At 44.2% G+C, this 18553-nt stretch overlaps 2 protein-coding genes across 2 annotated transcripts; both read right to left on the reverse strand.

The window, feature by feature from the left end:
- Window positions 1-1681: 1681 nt before the first annotated feature.
- On the reverse strand, window positions 1682-4441 carry LOC311361903 (uncharacterized protein; the record flags this gene model as incomplete). The annotated part of the gene is made up of 2 exons (XM_084481701.1): window positions 1682-1984; window positions 4391-4441. The coding sequence occupies 2 exons, from the start codon at window positions 4439-4441 to the stop codon at window positions 1682-1684; spliced, it is 354 nt and encodes a 117-aa protein (XP_084337827.1).
- A 2396-nt stretch (window positions 4442-6837) lies between these two features.
- Window positions 6838-13215, reverse strand: erich1 (glutamate rich 1). The gene is made up of 6 exons (XM_084482024.1): window positions 12955-13215; window positions 12469-12606; window positions 12032-12181; window positions 9880-10311; window positions 9110-9301; window positions 6838-7175 (listed from the first exon to the last, which is right to left on the reverse strand). Exons 1-6 carry the CDS (start codon window positions 12971-12973, stop codon window positions 7096-7098), a joined length of 1011 nt encoding a protein of 336 aa, XP_084338150.1. The 5' UTR covers window positions 12974-13215; the 3' UTR covers window positions 6838-7095.
- Window positions 13216-18553: the final 5338 nt, after the last annotated feature.

Here is an 18553-nt window from a genome sequence, read left to right on the forward strand (position 1 = left end):
TTACCGTCTCCCAACCTGCAAAAATCCTCACATTTCACAGCCACACCGGGATACACGGGATACTCTTCATGGCAGCGGGGGGAAATGGATCACTGGGTCTTTCTGACCTCAACGTTATGAAACTATAATATAGATAGACTATAAATATAGGAATGATTTCCCGGCTCTGAGTTAGAAAGGTGTGGCTATGCAGACTAGTCCAAAAAGAACAACCAGCAACCACGAAAGCTCATCCTCAAATGTCGCTCAATCTCTCCCATGAGTACAAATTGAGTTTCAGGCCATTAACCGTGCCACAAGCACAACAACAACAACAAGACCGCATCTGTGCTATCCCCATAAGGCACAGCACGCGTTCTCAACCACACTCAGTGGTCTCGCCACAAGCCCACCTGCTGGCTCTGCAAAGGGCAGAACCGATCAGGACCAGGGTGTCCGATGGCAGGGTGGGGGGCTTATTAGTGGTGGACACTGCAGGGAGAACGGCACAGAAGTGGGGATGCACAGGAACTGTCAGGTCCTGTCCTGGCTCTGTCTTGTTGCTACTTAGTCTAAGTACAAGATCAGGTGGTTGTGTGTGTGTGTGTGTGTGTGTGCCAAGGTGATGATTTTCCACCAGGGCTAATACTTAATGAGGAAATTGGCTTAGGCTGCCAGGCTCAGGCAGGAAGAGACTGCCGTGCATGCCGCCATTCACTGTCTTACCCAGGTGAATTAGGACCCATAATCCACAGAGGTGTATTTATACAGCGCTGTTGTTTACCGGGGTCAAGTACAAAGCTGCTCTCCAGATAGATATGGAATCAATACACACACAGAGTAGATACTGGCTTGAGAAGACAAAGCCTACACTCTGTACACTGTTACTGGTACTGGATTGAAGTACCACAGCCCCATCATCAGACTCTCTTATGCTCCCACAAAATGTGATTTGTCCCTAGTCTTCTGGAACCACTGTCTTCCACCATGATGTGTGAATGAGTGCTGATGGCAGACCCATGCCAGTTCATGCTAAATGCCAAGGCCCGCTGATGAGCGGCACCTGGTTCTACTCCATTGAAATCAATTGGAGCCACCGGCCAACCCAGTTGCACAGGGATATCTGCCATGTGTGTGTGTGTGTGTGTGTGTGTGTGTGTGTGCACGCGTGTGCATGTGTGCGTGTGTGTGTGTGTGTGTGTGTGCGTGTGTGTGTGTGTGTGTGTGAGAGGAGGGGAGGGAGGGTATACAGGAGACATGCTGCCAACCACCATCTGCGTGCATGAGAGCCGTGCCAAGCATCACGTCCCTTTTTCCTTTTTTCTCCACTCAGCCTTCGCGAAGACACACGCCACAGACAGCAGATGAAACACGTGAGCTTATTTAAGATCAACTCTTAACCCTTAACACAATCCAATCTAAGTGTTTGTGAACAAACTCCAAACTGGCTCTAGATGATGAAGGGTTGGTACTAGTTTACACCGGTCACCGGAACTGACACTATGGGATCATTGAGCTAACGCGCACACATTCTCCACGCCAACACACAGGTCCAGTTCACGTAGGTCCACACAGACACATCTCGAGGGAGCGTGGGCCGCGTGCGTCCACGGGCCGGCGCCGCTCCGATATGAGATGTGCACGTGCACTATTACCTGAACAGAAACCTACGAGGCATGGCCATCTTGGTATGGGACCCAGGCTATTTCATGGCCACTTTGTCTCCAGCGTAGGACGGCGGCGGAACCTCCATGCAGGCGCTGGTCTGGCGGCTCACATCCAGGAAGGGGGTCCTCTGGCTGGCTCCTCCCATCATGGCGGCAGAGGGGACGCTGTTGTGCGCACCGGCCCACTGGAGCACGCGGGCGGAGGGCCGGTGGTGGAGGGCCAGCTGCTGGGAGCTGTAACCACACATACCGATCCCCAGGGCCCCCATCAGCATCGCTACGCCCGGTAGGGTCCTCTCAACCGGGGGCCGCACAGACACTGGTCTGCAGGCCTGGGTCTGGAGGGAGAGAGATATTGTGTGAGAGTGTGAGAGAAAGAGAGAGAGAGAGAGAGAGAGAGAGAGAGCGAGAGAGAGAGAGAGAGAGAGCGAGAGCGAGAGATAGAGAATGAGAGAGAGAGTGAGAGAAAGAGAGAGAGATTGTGTGTGTGAGAGAGAGAGAGAGAGAGAGAGAGAGAGAGAGAGAGAGAGAGAGAGAGAGAGAGAGAGAGAGAGAGAGAGCAAGCCCAGATTTAGTCATTACAATGTGGGAATGAAAATGTCCTAGGTGGTGGAAAATTGCTGTTTGTGAAGGTGAGTGCTTTGAGATTGAAATGTCAATAATCCACCCCTTCGTGTTTTGTTACCTTAATAAGAACATATTTACTGTTTGTAAGGTAACATCGTGTTCACTGTACTTTCATCACTGAGTGGGACTGAGTGACAGGCCAGAATAAACTGCCTGGTGTTTTGTTCATTATTATTATTACACATATTATTGCAGGAAGCAGATCTCTTTTTCTCGGTATGTGTTACACTTACTCATACAGGCCTTATCTATCTTATCTCATTATCTCTGATTCTGTAAATATCTCATGATTGTATTCACACCCTTGCTTTCATCATCTGTCAGTACATTTGGCAAGATTCAGTATGTTTAAGTCCAAAGTAAAAGTGTCAAAAATGATACATTTGTCCCCCGACCAAACTGTAATGAATTGTATTTTGAGATTTTCCCCAAAGCATTCTTTAACAAAGTAACCAAATCCCATTTAACCAACCCTCACGTTCCCTTCAAACATATATAAAAGCCCTCTTTTCTCTTGGGATAAATAACAAACAAAGATGCCTCATCCAATTTGAGACAAAGGGCTGCTCCTCACTTGGCCCCTTGAAGAGAATAAAATGCAGAGAGGTGAAAATAATACAAGCTCTATATTGTTCTAATGGCGCTACGCCACAGACAGTTAGCTGAAAACCATAGTTGTAATTTAAGGATTCAATGGACCGTTCCAAAACAGTGCATTGTTGAGGAAAATAACCTGCAGTATAAATGTGACTGCTTTTTGTGAACCGAGACCAGGGAGATGCTGCAATTATGCTGTGAAGTAGCTCAAGCGGAAAGAATAATGAGCTGATAGAATAGCAGCAGTAACAATGTATCATGCATACCAGGGCTCCACCACAGAGGCTCCAGCAGAGCGACCCCACCAGACTGAGTTATAGAGAAAGTGGCCAAGTCATCTAAACAACCGCCAATCATAAAGTTATGGGTTATGATTAGATCCCACAATGTGGGTTTTTTAGACCTGTTCTGGCCCAAAAAACTGTCTGAAACTGCATGGTCATTCGTCTTTCTTACCCATGTCGATTATAGTGATGCAGACTATTAGTGGTGGTGAGTCCTGGATGTTTATTATACACACACACACACACACACACACACACACAGCAAATTGGGTATTCAATAACCACAATATTGTTTAATGCTAAGTCACTTTAGTTGTTTAGTTGTTAAAATTCAAAATATATAAAATAAAAAAGGTAATATAATGGGCAGCACACAACCCAATTTTGCTGTGTTCACCCTTTATCAACAAATAAACTATTGTTCTATGCTTGAGATAACTCAAGTCAGAGGTTTATTTATAATTACACCTAATTTAATTGACATATCAAGAAGCAAAGGCAACCTGATACTTTAGCCAAGCCATACCCATGGGTGTGTATGTCTAAGGGCCCCTGGTGTCATGTCTGTATATTATGGACATAATGAATGGCTTAGAAATTGACATTGAAATACGGCAGCGTTAGACCAAGCGAAACAACCACTCTGTGTGAGGCATGCCGTACTCATAAGGACTGATCACTATGCACTCCCCTCTATTAAAGCCTTGCCAGCAACACTCCATCAATGCACCACTCTAATGATCCTCCCGTTTTTCAGCGACTGCGAGCTGGAGGCCAACAGACAAGCGCATACCAGCAATGGGCAAAGAGCATCTGTCAGTCACCTGGACTTGGTCCTTGGCATGTCAATATCACAGAGACATCCGTTCGAAAGGCTACTACTAAATCAAAACAAAGTCTAAAGTGCAAATGTGGTGCTATTAGGTGGCAATCGCTTTCTTCGTTCCCTCTTTAAGGGCAAGCCATTTCTGACTCAGCAGTCCATCGCTGCTGCTTAACATGGGGAGAGCAGGTAGGCTGAGGAACTGCCACACGAGACACAAGCAGCTGACCATTTTATCTAGGCACTGCATGCCATGGCATCATTTCAGGGCTGTTCCTTGTTAATACAGATAAGTAAGGGTTGGGGACATTGTAGCAATACCAGAAACATTTCAGTTATTTTATGAACATGTAAAATCGAGTGCAGTAACAAATATTTGAAGAGAATTCAGTTCAGCACTGGCCCAATCTTACCTGCAGAAACCGGAGGTAACCTGGAGTGAGTCGTGGCACTCTGAAAAACATGCTGATGGAGTCCGTGAGGACGCTCGGGTACGTCTCTCAAGATGGTTATCTGAGTTATTCAGCCCCTTTCTGAGTTCCCCTGTCTGGATCCCTGGGATCAGGAAATCCACTGACAGAGGCGCTTCACTGGCCTTTGTGTGTGTCTGTGTGATTATTTGTTGGTGTGGACACCACTACCTGTAGCATGTACCTAGTGCAGGACAGCCTTGGTAGGCCGGCCTTTTAACATCGCCCTCTGGCCTCTTACATAAGACATAAATGCACAGACAGCAGGGGGTAAGTGGATTACAGGAGGTTGGCAGGCACACAACGACAACAGTATAAGCAGACAGGGAAGTCAGAAGGCAACACGCTACTTTGAGTGTGTGCGTGTGTTGTCTGTTTACATGTCTGTCTGTGTGACTTTGTGTGCATCTGATTCATTGAGGCTGCAGTAAAATCTAGCTATTAGCTGTGAACAGATGTTATTGTGACTTGAGGTAGGGCAAAGTTTAAATATGACTTTTAATGCCAATTTGAACGCAAATTAAAGACCATGATGAAATAAGCAGTATAGGTGACTGCACTGGAAGGTCAGAGGAGATAAACATAACAGTAAATAAGGAAAGAACATCCAAGTGTTAGCTTTTGTTTCTTTTTCTATTCGTAATTACTAAATAATGACCAAAAACATACGTACAAGTCCTATTGATGCTTTTATAATACCTACTTTGTTTTGGTCACCAAAGTCTAAATGTCACTGATGGGTCTTAAGTCCTCAGAATCTTTACGAAGAAGAAGCATGACGAAAAGCAGGGCTACTGGAACTAAAGGGATTCCAAGGTAAAAGGTTCAACATGTTTTGGTTGAACAGTACAAACAAAAAAGATTGCTTGAATCTGCAGTGTCAGCTGATTTGGCCATTTCTTTTCCGTATGTTCGCAGCATCAGCACACATTTGGAGGCTTTAACGTCCTTATAGACGGGGGTAGCCTCGGGGTTGTGAGCACTTGAGCGGAGTCCTTATAACGAGGAGGTTATGCTGAGGACGCCTCCCTCGGTACGCCGGAAAGAGAGTCAGCCCAGGAAGAACAACTGCCAACCGGACCTTCATCTCAACTCTGTGAGCGGAGAAACCGAGCTGACCTCGTACCCTCACTGATTCATACGACACGGAAATCTGTGAGGCTGCAGCAACAGATTCAATGCTTCACCATACAATCTAAACACTGTGGTGAAAACCATGGAATGTAGATTAATGTCAAGAAATAAAAATAATATAACTGCCCTTAAACCACCGAAAACGAACAAAAAGTAAAGTGTGTGCCAATCACTACAAATACGTGTGGTGTACAAAAGAAATACATACAAACAAAGCATTTTAGGTTAATGTGGGTTGCGTCCTTGTAGTCCCTGTCGGATAATGCATCCAGAATGAGACCATTAGCCCCTTTGCCAGCTGCCTAGCATCTGGCGGTGGGTGGCTTTTCAACGGAGGTCACAAATGGCGGCCCCCAAAGTAATGTGCTGTAAGGATGCAGCAATGCTGCGATGTTGACAAAAGCCTGAGTTAATTGCTACAGGTGCCTTAAACGAACAAGCGGTATAACCCAGAAGACTTTTCCTGTCAAACCGGTTTTGTGCAATACAGGCATCATTCAGGCGTCTAATGGCACTGCCAACCCTGGCTAATCCTCTCTCCCCTTTTACCGACCTCTTCGCTTGGCAAGCGGGGCTCTCACGCACCATCAGCCCTATTAGGACAGACTACTGTGCAGACCGACAGGTCAGCCGTCTGAGCTGTGATCGCCCGGGGAGTTGTTTACTGGTCAATCTTGTAAGGTGTTGGTTCTGGACACATTGCTTGTTGGTGTACGCGCGGTTCAAAAGGGTACGATAGCAGTTACGTCACTCGCTCGGTTATTTCTCATGTGGATGTCCCGAATGACTCATAGCATAATCAAAGTTGTCTTTCACACAGGACATGAACACTTTCCAGTGGGGATGAAAAGGCTTCATGATGATTCACCCTCTTAAATGGGAATGGCCCTTGTGAAGCGTCGATCTAAATGACAAGCTACCCAGTTAGCCAGTTGGTTTTAAATGTCATGACATCTGCAGTCTGGGTGGCTCTTCAAGCACAACTGACATTTGGTTTTCTGGCAATTAAAAGCAGATAGTTGGAGGACAAGTGTGATGCTAATAACAATTAGGCATCCAATTTAGACTGCATCAACCACTTGGTAATAAAGAGAAAGCGTAATGACTTGCGGTGACAGCTTTGGTCGATAAAGACCACAGTTCAATTGTTGCGGGAGAAAAGATTGAATTGGGCCAAGCTGTGGGGAACCTGTTTTTTCAGTAAAAGTGAGACATGTATGAATGGTACCAAAATGCAGCTGTTTATTAAGCCGGAGTTTGTTTAGGTGTTGCTGAATACATCTTACAGAGACTCAAGAGATACTTTTATACAAAAAAAACAGGGTTAGCAGGTTCTCCTCATTAACAACAGTGTATTTGTATTGCTTGAATTTCTGATGGCTCAAATTGGCATTGGCAGCTGACTTGACTTGGCCAATACATTTTGTTCTGTGTTTCCTACGGCTTGGCATGGCTACACTTGAAGTCCTTCAGAAGCCTCTGGGTCTCATTCTTGTGGCTGTGTTCTCAGACGGTCACTCCTTTGCATCTCTCTGCATGGGGAGAATGTCTGTGATCCAATATCTGAACAGCGGCACAACTGCAGCAGTTTCTTCTGAGGGAAATCCAAGGAGAAAGAAAAAGAGACAAGCAAGGACGAGCCAGAATCAGACTAAAATGTTACATAGCCGTCAGCAAGCATCCCATTCTCTGAAGCCAGTGTGGGGGGGGTCTTGCTTATCACAATAACTCCCTTATGAACCTTTTCACTGCCAAATTCACAACCACTCATGTGGTTTAATCTACAAATATTCACGCCCACCTCCTAGTTATGCATGTGTACAAATACGATCATTAATGTTTCTCCATCTCTCTAGTGTCGGCCCAAGGCAGACTTACTCTTCAAAAGAATACATCAAAAGAATCCAATATGGTCAGAATCCATTTTTTATGTTCCCCCCCCCCCCCCCCCAATACATTTCATGAAAAGGAAGAAGCAGTCAAACAGTTGCATGAAGGAAACTTTATGGGTTGAACTGGAGTGAAAAAGTAAACCTTTATATAAGCGTAGCTTATCTGTGCTACACTGTGGGCAACTGACAGGGACGGTCACAGGGGAATGGGTGAGGGGTGCTTTGGTATGGAATAGAATATACATTTTGTTCACCCAAAGGGTTGGTTGCTCATGTGCCGTTTTGGCCGCACTACAAACCCTTTACTGCCACTTGTGTATGTCTGCAATAGGAAACTATTTTGCTGTGCTGCATTGCAGTTATTCAAACCTGCTATTGGATGACAGAGACAAATGATTATCTACAGCCTTCTCTTAGCATGCCGGTAAGGTAGACAAGAAATAGGTCAGTATATTTTAAGCTAAATTCATTGAATCCTGAATAGGATTAGCTACAAAGGCATTCAGTCTGTTTAACATTTACATACAGAGGTTGAAATGTTAAATATCTAAGCTTATCATATGCAATATACTATAAAAAAATTTAGTTGCTTGAATGTTTTTAGCAATTCGACCAGTTTGATTATTTCCACTGCTTTTTTTTTTAACTGCCTTTCCCAGCACATATACAACATGGTATCCAGCAGAAGGAAGGATGCTTTGGCAGAGTTTGATCTATTCAGAATATTTCTTTAAAGAAAGATCTTTGATACCTTTTTCTAAATGACTATAACACTTATACCATTATCCATTAAATGTCATGGCCCAGTGGTTAACATTTAAAATCCACCGCCATTTCCATTTTCAGGACCTTATTTGGATACTCTAGCAACAATCAAGGGGCAAAACTAGAGCCAGCTCTAGTGTGGGCTCTTTATTACTGTAATAGCCCGATATCTAGTCAGCCAACTGAATAAAAAGTCAACCACACACACACACACACACACACACACACACACACACACACACACACACACACACACACAGAATTTCTTCCATAATTTCAAACGATCAGGTTTCACCAGAGGTACGAGTCCCCAGGTGAGTAACCATGCCAACATAACTATTTGTACAGCTGTGTATGAAGCCAGGGAAAGGAGGGCAAGCTGAGACACGCAATGTTTCTATAAAAGAGCTCAGCTGTGAGTGTAGCAACTATTTACAAATAAGGGCAGGTATGTAGCTGATGTTAACAAGCCGGGACTGGTTCATATTGGCAAGTCAGGGCAGGTATGCCTCTTACTAGCCTATTGGCAGGTAACAGCATGTATCCAGCTACTATTGGCAAGTCAGGACAAGTGTGTTGCTAATAATGGCAAGTAAAGGCAGGTACATATCCAATATTGGCAAGTTAGGGCATGTATGGATCCAATATTGGCAAGTCAGGGCATGCATAGCGTTCCAATTGGCAGGTAAAGGCAAGTTTGTGTCAAGTCGAGACAAGTTATTTAAAAGGCAGGTCTGTGGAAGTGGATGTTAGCATCATGGAGGCATGTAAGCAGCACAGGTGATGAGCATACGCAAGGTAATATGTTACAACTGTATATTACTGACTGCTGCCAAGTACAGGCAGGGTCAAGCCATCTGTAGCAACAGACCTGGAGCCAGGGGCGAGGCGCTGAGATCCTCCAGGGCCTGGGCCAGCCTGCCAGCCTCTTTGCGCCGCACAAGCCCCATGAGTCGGGTGAGCTGCCTCAGGACGGATGGAGGAGCGCTTCCCTCGATGACGTTGCTCAGCAGTTTCTGCACTGCTGCGGTTGGCAGAGTAGGCCACTCTGGATGTACTGAGCCTGGAACGAGAGAAGGAACGGTACAGGGCATAGGATGTGAAGTAGTACGGTAAATGTTGCATTTTTATAAATATCATAGCTAATATAGGAAGAAAATTCATTCATTAATCGGACGCATAGACAAATTTATGGGCTGGGAATTCATAACAATAAATACCCACATGAAACATCATCACTTGTAGGAAAGCATTTTCAGCCTATCTACAAAAAGCTGATTTACATTTTCTGTAGAAATGACAATTGGGCAAGTGCGGCATTAAAGCCAAATTGTTCTGTGAATGAGACAGAACAAACTTTGTGTGCGGTCAGACCGGCCCATTACCATGGTTACATTTAGATCCCTGTAACCAAGGGACAGCAAGAAGCAGCCAAGCTCAGGGTGCCGTCAGACAGATTTGCAACCCAATCACGTCCAAAAAGCCATTTCAAGTTAGCTCTGATGGCACGGCAATCAATTGATATAAATAGTCATATTTTGTTGAATATATCAATGTCAAAGATTGTCACTTCAGTACAATAAAAGATTTATCTTCACAAGGATAAGCCATCCTACAAAGACAGTGCAACCAAATGCTCACCGTCCGACACGTAGATCTCCATGGTGCTCCTGAGGAACCTTGACACCTCGTCTATGCTCTTTCCCTCCTCCTCCTCCTCCTCCTCCTCCTCCTCGTCTCCTTCTTTCTGATAGGTGAACTCCACAGCAGAGGCCCGAGGCACCAGGCCCAGCGAGTGCAGCTTCTCTTTGTGACGTTTCTTCTTCAGCTTTCTCCGTCTGTTTTTGCTCAGGGGCTCCCCTCCGCCACCGCCATCACCACCACCATCTCCACCACCCTCAGCTGAGACATTGGAGTCTCGTGTGAGGTGTCTGGCTCTTGGTTCACCTGCCCCAGTTTCTCCATTGAGGGAGGAATGTTCTTGGGGGGCACGCCTCTTTTTCCACCTTCTTCTTCTGCGTCTCCTGTGTTCTTCGCACTGTCCGTCTTGATCAGTGTCATCGCTGCTCTCTGCTGTAGGTAGCAAAAAGAAAGAAAGTGAGATTTTGGTCATTACTTTCAGTTCTCCAATTGTCTTGACTTAAAACGGGTGCATTGTCTGTACACTATAGGATGTATGAGGGTACATCTTTGAACCCAAGGGAGATAGCTTTGACATTTGTCATAAGACTAACGCAAAATCCATATGTAAAGTGGCAAGTGTAAACAACTCAGTTATGAAATATTGTAAAAAAAAAAATCAATCAACTACATATAAAAAAAAGCATACAGGGTGTTAAAAAAGTGTATACAATTGAATTAATGAATTAAAATGGGTGCTTTGCGGATACAACACTCTTGTCCACTTAGACGCTCTGTTTTCTACCTTCTCACATCTCCAGCGCCTCTCTGTAAGACCTCAGAGCCCCTGAGGGCTACAAGGCAACCGGACTGAGTGTAATCTTTAGTGGCAGGCTTGCACCAAGACATATCAGAACAAAACGTGAGCTGAAAAAATTTACAAACTGCAGTTCTGTGGGTAGGGATTGCTTGTTTCAGTGCAAACTCGTTGATATTAACTTCCAGTCTGTATAGATCACAACTTAGCAACAGTGTTTTCCAAGGAATACTGGCACACTGATAGATGGCTGTGAGTTGAAACACTATCTAGTATTCCCATGGATGATGGAGATGTTTTATTTGCCAGAGCATTTAGAAAATATGTATTATTTATAGTGAATTCAGTCATTAAAATGCAGTGGATTCAATAAAATATGTAGAGGAGTAATGCATGTCCATGTCCTTGTTTAGTATCCAAAAGGGGGATAAGATATTTGCGGCTGGGCGTACCACTTAAGACAGCTACATCTGTTCTACAGTAGTGCAAATAGCATGGGCTTTGAGCTATTTTATACACATACATTCTATGTGAGCCAAAAATAGAGCTGGCTCCACATCGTGGTGTGGCGTCTTTAAAAGTTAGTGTCTGTGATTGTAGTGTGCTCATATTGGGCTACTCAGGGGATTGCTGTAATCACCATCAGCTGTTGACGAAGGCAAGAGAACATTATTGGAGTCCAAAAGAAGATAAACTTCTAGTTTAAGGGCAAAAAGGTTCTCATAATGAGAGAAATAAGTACGCCAAAAAGAGCCCACAGAGAGTTTGAATCTGGGGAGTATTATAAACAATAATAATGCACATGGATGTCATTTGAGGTATTTTCTGCTAATGCATATCCTAAGTAGGTACACTCAGCTTGAATGTTTGATGACGTCAATTCCCTCTGCTAAACCAGTGGAACTAATGGAGGGAGTAAATACAGAATACAGCTCACAACATTCAAATGAATTTCTTATATAGCACGCGCCACCCACAAAATCATTCCCCCCGAACATAAATCAACAACAAAAATCCCAACTCAGTACAAGCATATTGCATCAGTGTTAAAAAGCATATTGAATCAAAAATATTAAGGACATTGAGCTTTAAGTCACCATGAATTTAATGTGACCAAGGTTTAGTGAGTCAATATCAGCTTCATTGTAGACAGGGGGGGTACAAGGGGCTGGGGTATTTCAACTGGGTAACGGTTGGAGGTATATTTCAGCAGTTTATCCCTCCTGCTTAGGTGAGGTTGGTAAAGATCCTCCCTACAAGCCTTACTAGCACCCTTGGGTTGAGGTGGAGAATCTCTGACATGGTAAATGGCGTCTTAACTCCACATCATAAATGTAAAGATAACGACGCTCTTACCAGCTGCTTCCCCACCGCTATTTATCCTCTCCGGCTGGGGTTGTGTGACGGATTCCCCCTGGGCACCGGCCTGGTAGTCTGCAGGAGGAGGCAGGGCCGTGTAAACCCGCAGGCCTGGATCAGTGCTGCTGGTTAATGACTCTCCATCATCTATGACACAGAACAACGTACAGGGGAGGGTTATGAAGCACATACTGAAGGAGGAGGGAGAACCTAAGCTTTAGTGGTGCTTGTGTGTAAAGGGTTAAATAAGGGGGATGTTTGTGCAGACTATATCAGACTTGAAAGTCGCTTGAAATTGGAAAGTGTTATGCATAAAATGAATATTGAAAGAATTTTCGATAAATTATTTCAGTGTAGTGTGTGATGTCTAGGGGTGAAACAATCTTAACATGGCAGTTACATGCAAAGCGTATACAGTGCAATGTTGGGTTTACCTTTGACTGAATTCTGAAATGTTTTTCTTTTCAGAGCAGGTTTATTGGCTAATTTCTCGACAACATTAATAGGGTTAGGCTTATTTTCCTCAGTTGGAGCTTTATGGTAAAGCTTGTTGAGGACTTTTGATTGAAATACTGAAAGAAGGAGAGAAAACACGTGAAAAAATGCAATACTTTCTTTATCAAGCTTACCTGATATAACGTGGTCAGCTAAATGTATTTAACGTTATTTTTTCAAATACATTAGGTTATCTTGGCAACACATATTATAGATCATTAAAAAAATGACTAGCAAATCAACAACTATAAACTATTCATGTCCTAGTGGGAGTGTACGATTTGCCGACTTCGGCAGGTAGCACGTGTATTTGTTTACAACGTAAGATCGCGAGACTACAGATTATTAGCTCACCAGCCGCGACAAACAGCATAGGCTATCTACTCACTGGATGAGAAGGTTGCTGGTGAATTAACAGCACTCACCGTCTTTCCTTTGTGCCATTTCAACAAATGTAGTCGAATGCAATGTGATATGCACAGTGATACGAGGACAAGGAAGGTGGTTGGTTGGGTGCCTAGCTAACAAGCTAGCAAAGCGTGGTGAACTAGCCAGAATCCAAATTCATCGCATCAAAGGCTAAACAATACATGTTGAATAAAACATTAGGTTATAGGGCATGACAATGTAAAAGCATGTAACATAAGGGGAAGCTGTGTTAAACAAGTCCGCTTCGTTTGATAAATTCCGAGACTTCCTGGAGACTTCATAGCGCAATGCCCATTTGTCCTGCAAGCTAACGAGCTACACTATATGACTCAAAGACAAGGGAACAGGCACTCCCTCTGCGTCCAAAACACGTTACTACAGCGCTGTTGGCCATGCGCACACCGAGCCAGCTCCAAAGGCTGCTCTGACAGTAGCGCATGGGAAGCGCGATGAGAATATCAAGTAGGTGCCACCCCATGGCTCAGCCTCAGCACCAGCGCCGGACTGAGTTCACATTTGCGCACTCTCCAAACTTAGCCTGGGACCTCAGCGTACGAACGGGCTTTGAAGGTGGAGGAACTGCCTAGAATGTCAGCTCTGAAAAAGGTAAAAACCCACCCTCCCTTCTCTCACCTGTATAAATAGATGTTATTTTTGTTAACAAATGTGGATCTTGAGCATCCCGACATTTTTGTCTTAATTGTGTGAATTTATTAATATTTGTGAATTATTTGACGTCAGGGGGACTATGGGTGGGTTTTCAGAGCTAGCTTTTAGGATTCAGCCATACCGGTTCACTTCTTAGTATGAGTTGCAATAACAATGCATCTCTTCAAATGTTCTAGTAAGCACATACAACTACAAAAACATATAGAATATGTTGCACACTTGCATGCATAGCAAATTCACCGGCTGACGCTCCCCTTACCTTGCCTAAATAGTGTAGAAAATAAACATAACTTTTCGGACTGAAAAATATTTCAAAGAGGTTAATATCTCAATGAATTTGCGTGCTTGGTCTGACTTCTCCTTGATTGTTCTTGGGGTAGGTTGTCACACAAAAGCTAGACTTATGATCTATTATTGTATTGTCTGACAAAGCCCATTGTCAACTCCTTACTTGCAGTGGCTCAGTCCACTGCAAGTGAACGTCCATGTGCAGTTTGGCAGCTGACAGTAATCTCCTTGGTTGATGACACATATCAACAACACAAATCCTATCCTAAAGGCCGATAATTAGAGTTGGTTGATTAATTAAGCTGTGAGTTTCTGTTCCTGCGAGGGGTTGATTAACACTGCACAGCAATCAGGCATGATGCATGATTATATATGCGTATCTGGGGTGACTAGTGCGGTTGTCATTGCTGTTGTCCCATTGTAAACGGCAATATGCATGAAGTGTTGATGTCGTCCCTTAGTGGTTCTGATTGAGTAGGAACAAAAAGCAGAATAGAAGTTGTGTGAAATCAAACGCCTAGCTACTTCACCCACAAACACACAGCTCTCCAAAGCGTACACAGAATGAATGACAAAGTGCCGGCTGCCAGCTTTCACATGGTGGAACATCAAAATCAAAATTGCAGAGGTGCTAAAAATATAACTTTCATTGTGATGTCTGAAAAGATCAATTTAGTTATTTCTGGGCCCCCCCCCTCCCCCCCAAAACATTCACACACTCAAACACCCCCCCCCCCCCCCCCCCCCTTCCTCCGTTTACATATAAACACAGATATACGCTCCACCCCCCTCCTCCCTCCAAAACATCTCTAGCTTGTGCCTGTATCCTCCTAGACGTAATCTTGAAGAATAAAGCCAATAACAACATAAAAGGCCTATTTTTAGTCTCTTGTCACTGAGAGAGCCCGTCGTTTTCTTAAATGACAACCAGCTGCGTGGGTGAGTTTTCTAGTGCCTTCATCGCGACTCTGGATCAGCGAGTGCTTTGCTGCAGTACAGAAAACCAAACATGAAAACTGCATTTCCTAGCCATGGGACTTAGTTTAGTGGCCAGGATTTCCTGTTCATTTATTATGTAGGTGCTTTGAGCTGAGCCATAGCATGGTGGCAGTTGGGCTAGGTAATCGCAAGGCAGTATCACAATGGACACTTTTCAGTGATTAGAAATAGTAGGGTAAAGGAAATTCCTGTTAGAAATACATTGTTGACATATTGAGTTGAGTCCATGGTGCACTGGTGCACTTTCAGCGTTTAGAGAATGGACACATTATTAATGAGCTACATCTGTGTTTTTCCTACTGTGGAACGCTGGTCAAATGGAGGTGAAGAAGTGCTTCTTGGGTCAGAGAGTTTGTGAGTAGTGGTGGTGTGGGCATGTTCCAGTTTCATGTTTGTTCAAATTATAAATTGTGTATATCAGCATCTTTTCATATAATAGAAGTGAATAGAAGTCCGGCGTGATTTCAAATTCCTGGAAATAATTCTTGAATTTTTTTTCCTTCCATCGTCATTCCGGTGGCTTTTACCCTACTAAAGCTATTTTGAATTCCTAGTTGATTACACGATCAAATTATTACCAACGAACAGATCATATTTGACTGGTCTGGTCAAATAGGTCTGGTATTGTATGTGGGCCGGTGACGGGTGTGCTCTTTCTCGGCCTTAAGCGATGCCTCACGCCTACCCGCCGCCTCTAACCAGATGGCTGATTAAGCCGCATATGATGGTTGATGATTCTTGCTAGATGGTGATTTTCTTAAAATCTTCAATGAGTTGAAAATGGGTTGGTTTTGTTTGATAAATGTGGGCAATAACTGTCTATGGATGGAAGGCCACACACACACACACACACACACACACACACACACACACACACACACACACACACACACACACACACACACACACACTTGACATGACATGTCAGCAAACCAACACTTAACTTTTATTTACTCTTGCTGTAAACTTCCATCTTTGTCCAACAATTCATCAAATCCAGTCACTGTGCCGCTGCGTCTCTACAGCCATCTACGATGTGCTGCAGCTTGTTCAGCCTTTCCTGAATCAGCTTTATTAAACAGCAGCGATGCAGAGGAGCAGAACGAAGCCCTACATATGCACAAGGCCCTTCCTCACAATGAAATCCTCCATAAACCTTTGTTAGAAATATGTTTTAGGCTTTCCCCCTAATTATACTGATTAATATTAGGGGATAAGGTATGATGATTAATGGTCATTTAATTTTTATCCTATTATTCATAGCTTTATAGTAATAACCAACAGTATATAGACCTATTGGCCATTGGTTATATAGACTGTGAACATGAAGTTAACTGCGGTCTGACTAGATAACTTCTAATCTAGACCATCTATCCATCCAAGTCTTTATAGGATCATATAGTAAGTACAATTAAAATGTAATCTTTCTAGGTTTTGCCTCATACAACATAACAAATCCTGCCATCCTTTTACATGTTGCAGCTTTTCATCATTGGTTTGATAAAACATTGTCAAACGCCACATCTGTGAAGATGCATTTAGCACAAGCAGTGTGAAATGTTACCCTCCATACCCCCCTCTTTCTGGGAGACTTGCTTTATTTCTACACCGACGCGCCCACACTGTTTAAACAAATCAAGCATGGTGTAGATAAAATGTGTTTCTGATGCTTCCTGGTCATTCATTTTCCCCGTAATCCTCCAGTATAACACACCTTCTTGCTTGGTTCCCGCTATTCCTATCGCTCCTGACTTTCATACTTATCATACTTTCCGAAACCATTCTGCCTCTAAAATAATTTCCCTTCATCACAGGCCTGTGGACGAAATTGAGCAGATAGATAGAGTGGTCTTCTATTATGCATGTTATCATTCAATGAGTGTGTGTGTGTGCATGTGTCTTTGTTAAAACAGGCGGGTGTGGGCTGGGTGTGGTGAGATCGGAGTGTTTGCCCAGCTCATTCATTCATCCGTTGAGGTAGGGCACATGCTTCCGGCAGGCAAACTTCACGTCTCCTTCTGGCCTTATGCATTAGCAGCGCTAGCTGCCACCTAGCCTCAGGTTTAATCTGACTCATTACAGGCTCAATTAGCAAGCTGCTGCCTCCATCTGTGGCAATCTATTAATTCCTAATTGCACAGCCATTAATATGAGGGCTTTGATCACAACGCCGCACTGTTGGAAATCAGCAGCGACCCGTCTACTTCAGCCCGCCAGGTCACGGTTTCACAATGCAACGTACCGGTATACGCTGAGCGGTTTCGGCGGCCTGTTTCTCTGACTCAGGGGAAGGAGTCGAGGTGAAATCACATTGGCTTTGCATTTGAGGAGCTGTTAGCTGAGCTGTTAGAAGTTAGAAGTAGCCGGCTACAAAATGTGATTCTCATGAGCACTGTGAAAACGTCACATCGGTTCATGATGTCCTTTCTAAATCTTCCCGGAGAAATGGGCCCAATCCTGTTCTAATCTCCTCCTTGTTTGTCAAACCAACAACCAGTGAGCCTCTGTATACAGTCTTCCTAAAATAGACCACTTCAATGAATCACTCATAAAGTCTTTTACATTTTGTCACGTTTTCTTTCTTTGTTCTTCGATCACCCTCGTTTCCTGAAGCCTGTTGGAAGCGACTGCTCTGTATCCAAGGCAGCCTAATTTCTTCCTGTCTCCATTGTTCCAGCACTAAAAGCTCTAATAGCGCGCATGTTCCTGCCATCCAACCCGACATCCGACAGCCTCCACGTGATGTAAAATGGGATTGCGGCAGTGTGTAGTTTTCCTACATAAAGATCCGTTCCCTGGCTTACGAGTCTGGCGGGCTGGCCAGAGAACACTCAGTAGAGAGATTAATAGAGCGGCGTGAGAAAACTGCCCTTGTCTCTGCCGTGGGAAGTGTATTTTATGGACTGGGAGCTTGATTGGCGCAGTAGACCGAAAAGGCTTCCTATCCGCTCGAGAAAGTGGGGGTGAGAGGGGGGTGGGAGGGGTAGGGAATCAAGCTGACTGCTATTTGATTACTTTTCATCGCTCCGTTCTATAGTTGGTGCCTCAATTATGATTGTGGGAATTTCGCTTTGATGTACTTGCATAATAATAGAGGACACAGTATGGGTAACACTGCATTCTGTTAATGAAACACACACACACACACACACGCGCACCCGGCTGATGGATTTGAATTGTACATTCATATACTTTTTGACAATATACTTTTTAAGATGGTCAGTGGGTGTTTAGTGGATACATCTCTCTGCGATGGTTATTTCACGCTTTAAGATCCTGTCGTCCATCACTGTGCTAAAGCATACTGCGTTTTAGAGGCTGACCACCACTGGAGTGTTGAAACTTGACTAATGGCTGCTCTCCATGGTGCTGATCTGATGCGCCGACTGCCTCTCGGTCCGCAATGCATTGCACGGCACCTTTGGGCTCTGCTGACACACGCATACAAAAAAACAACTAACATTTCTAATCCATAAATCCCAACTGTTCACTGCCATTCACTGTGAACGTGTACAAGTATGTTTACCCGGAGGGTCCGATGTCCTTACTGTGCTGTGTTTGTACCCTAACCGCTGCCTTGGCAAGTGTTACAGCCAGGGCATGTTACAGCTCATTTCCCATTCAGTCTGCACACCATTG

Source organism: Micromesistius poutassou (genome assembly GCF_964030765.1).
Source record: "Micromesistius poutassou genome assembly, chromosome: 17".
Taxonomy (NCBI): domain Eukaryota; kingdom Metazoa; phylum Chordata; class Actinopteri; order Gadiformes; family Gadidae; genus Micromesistius; species Micromesistius poutassou.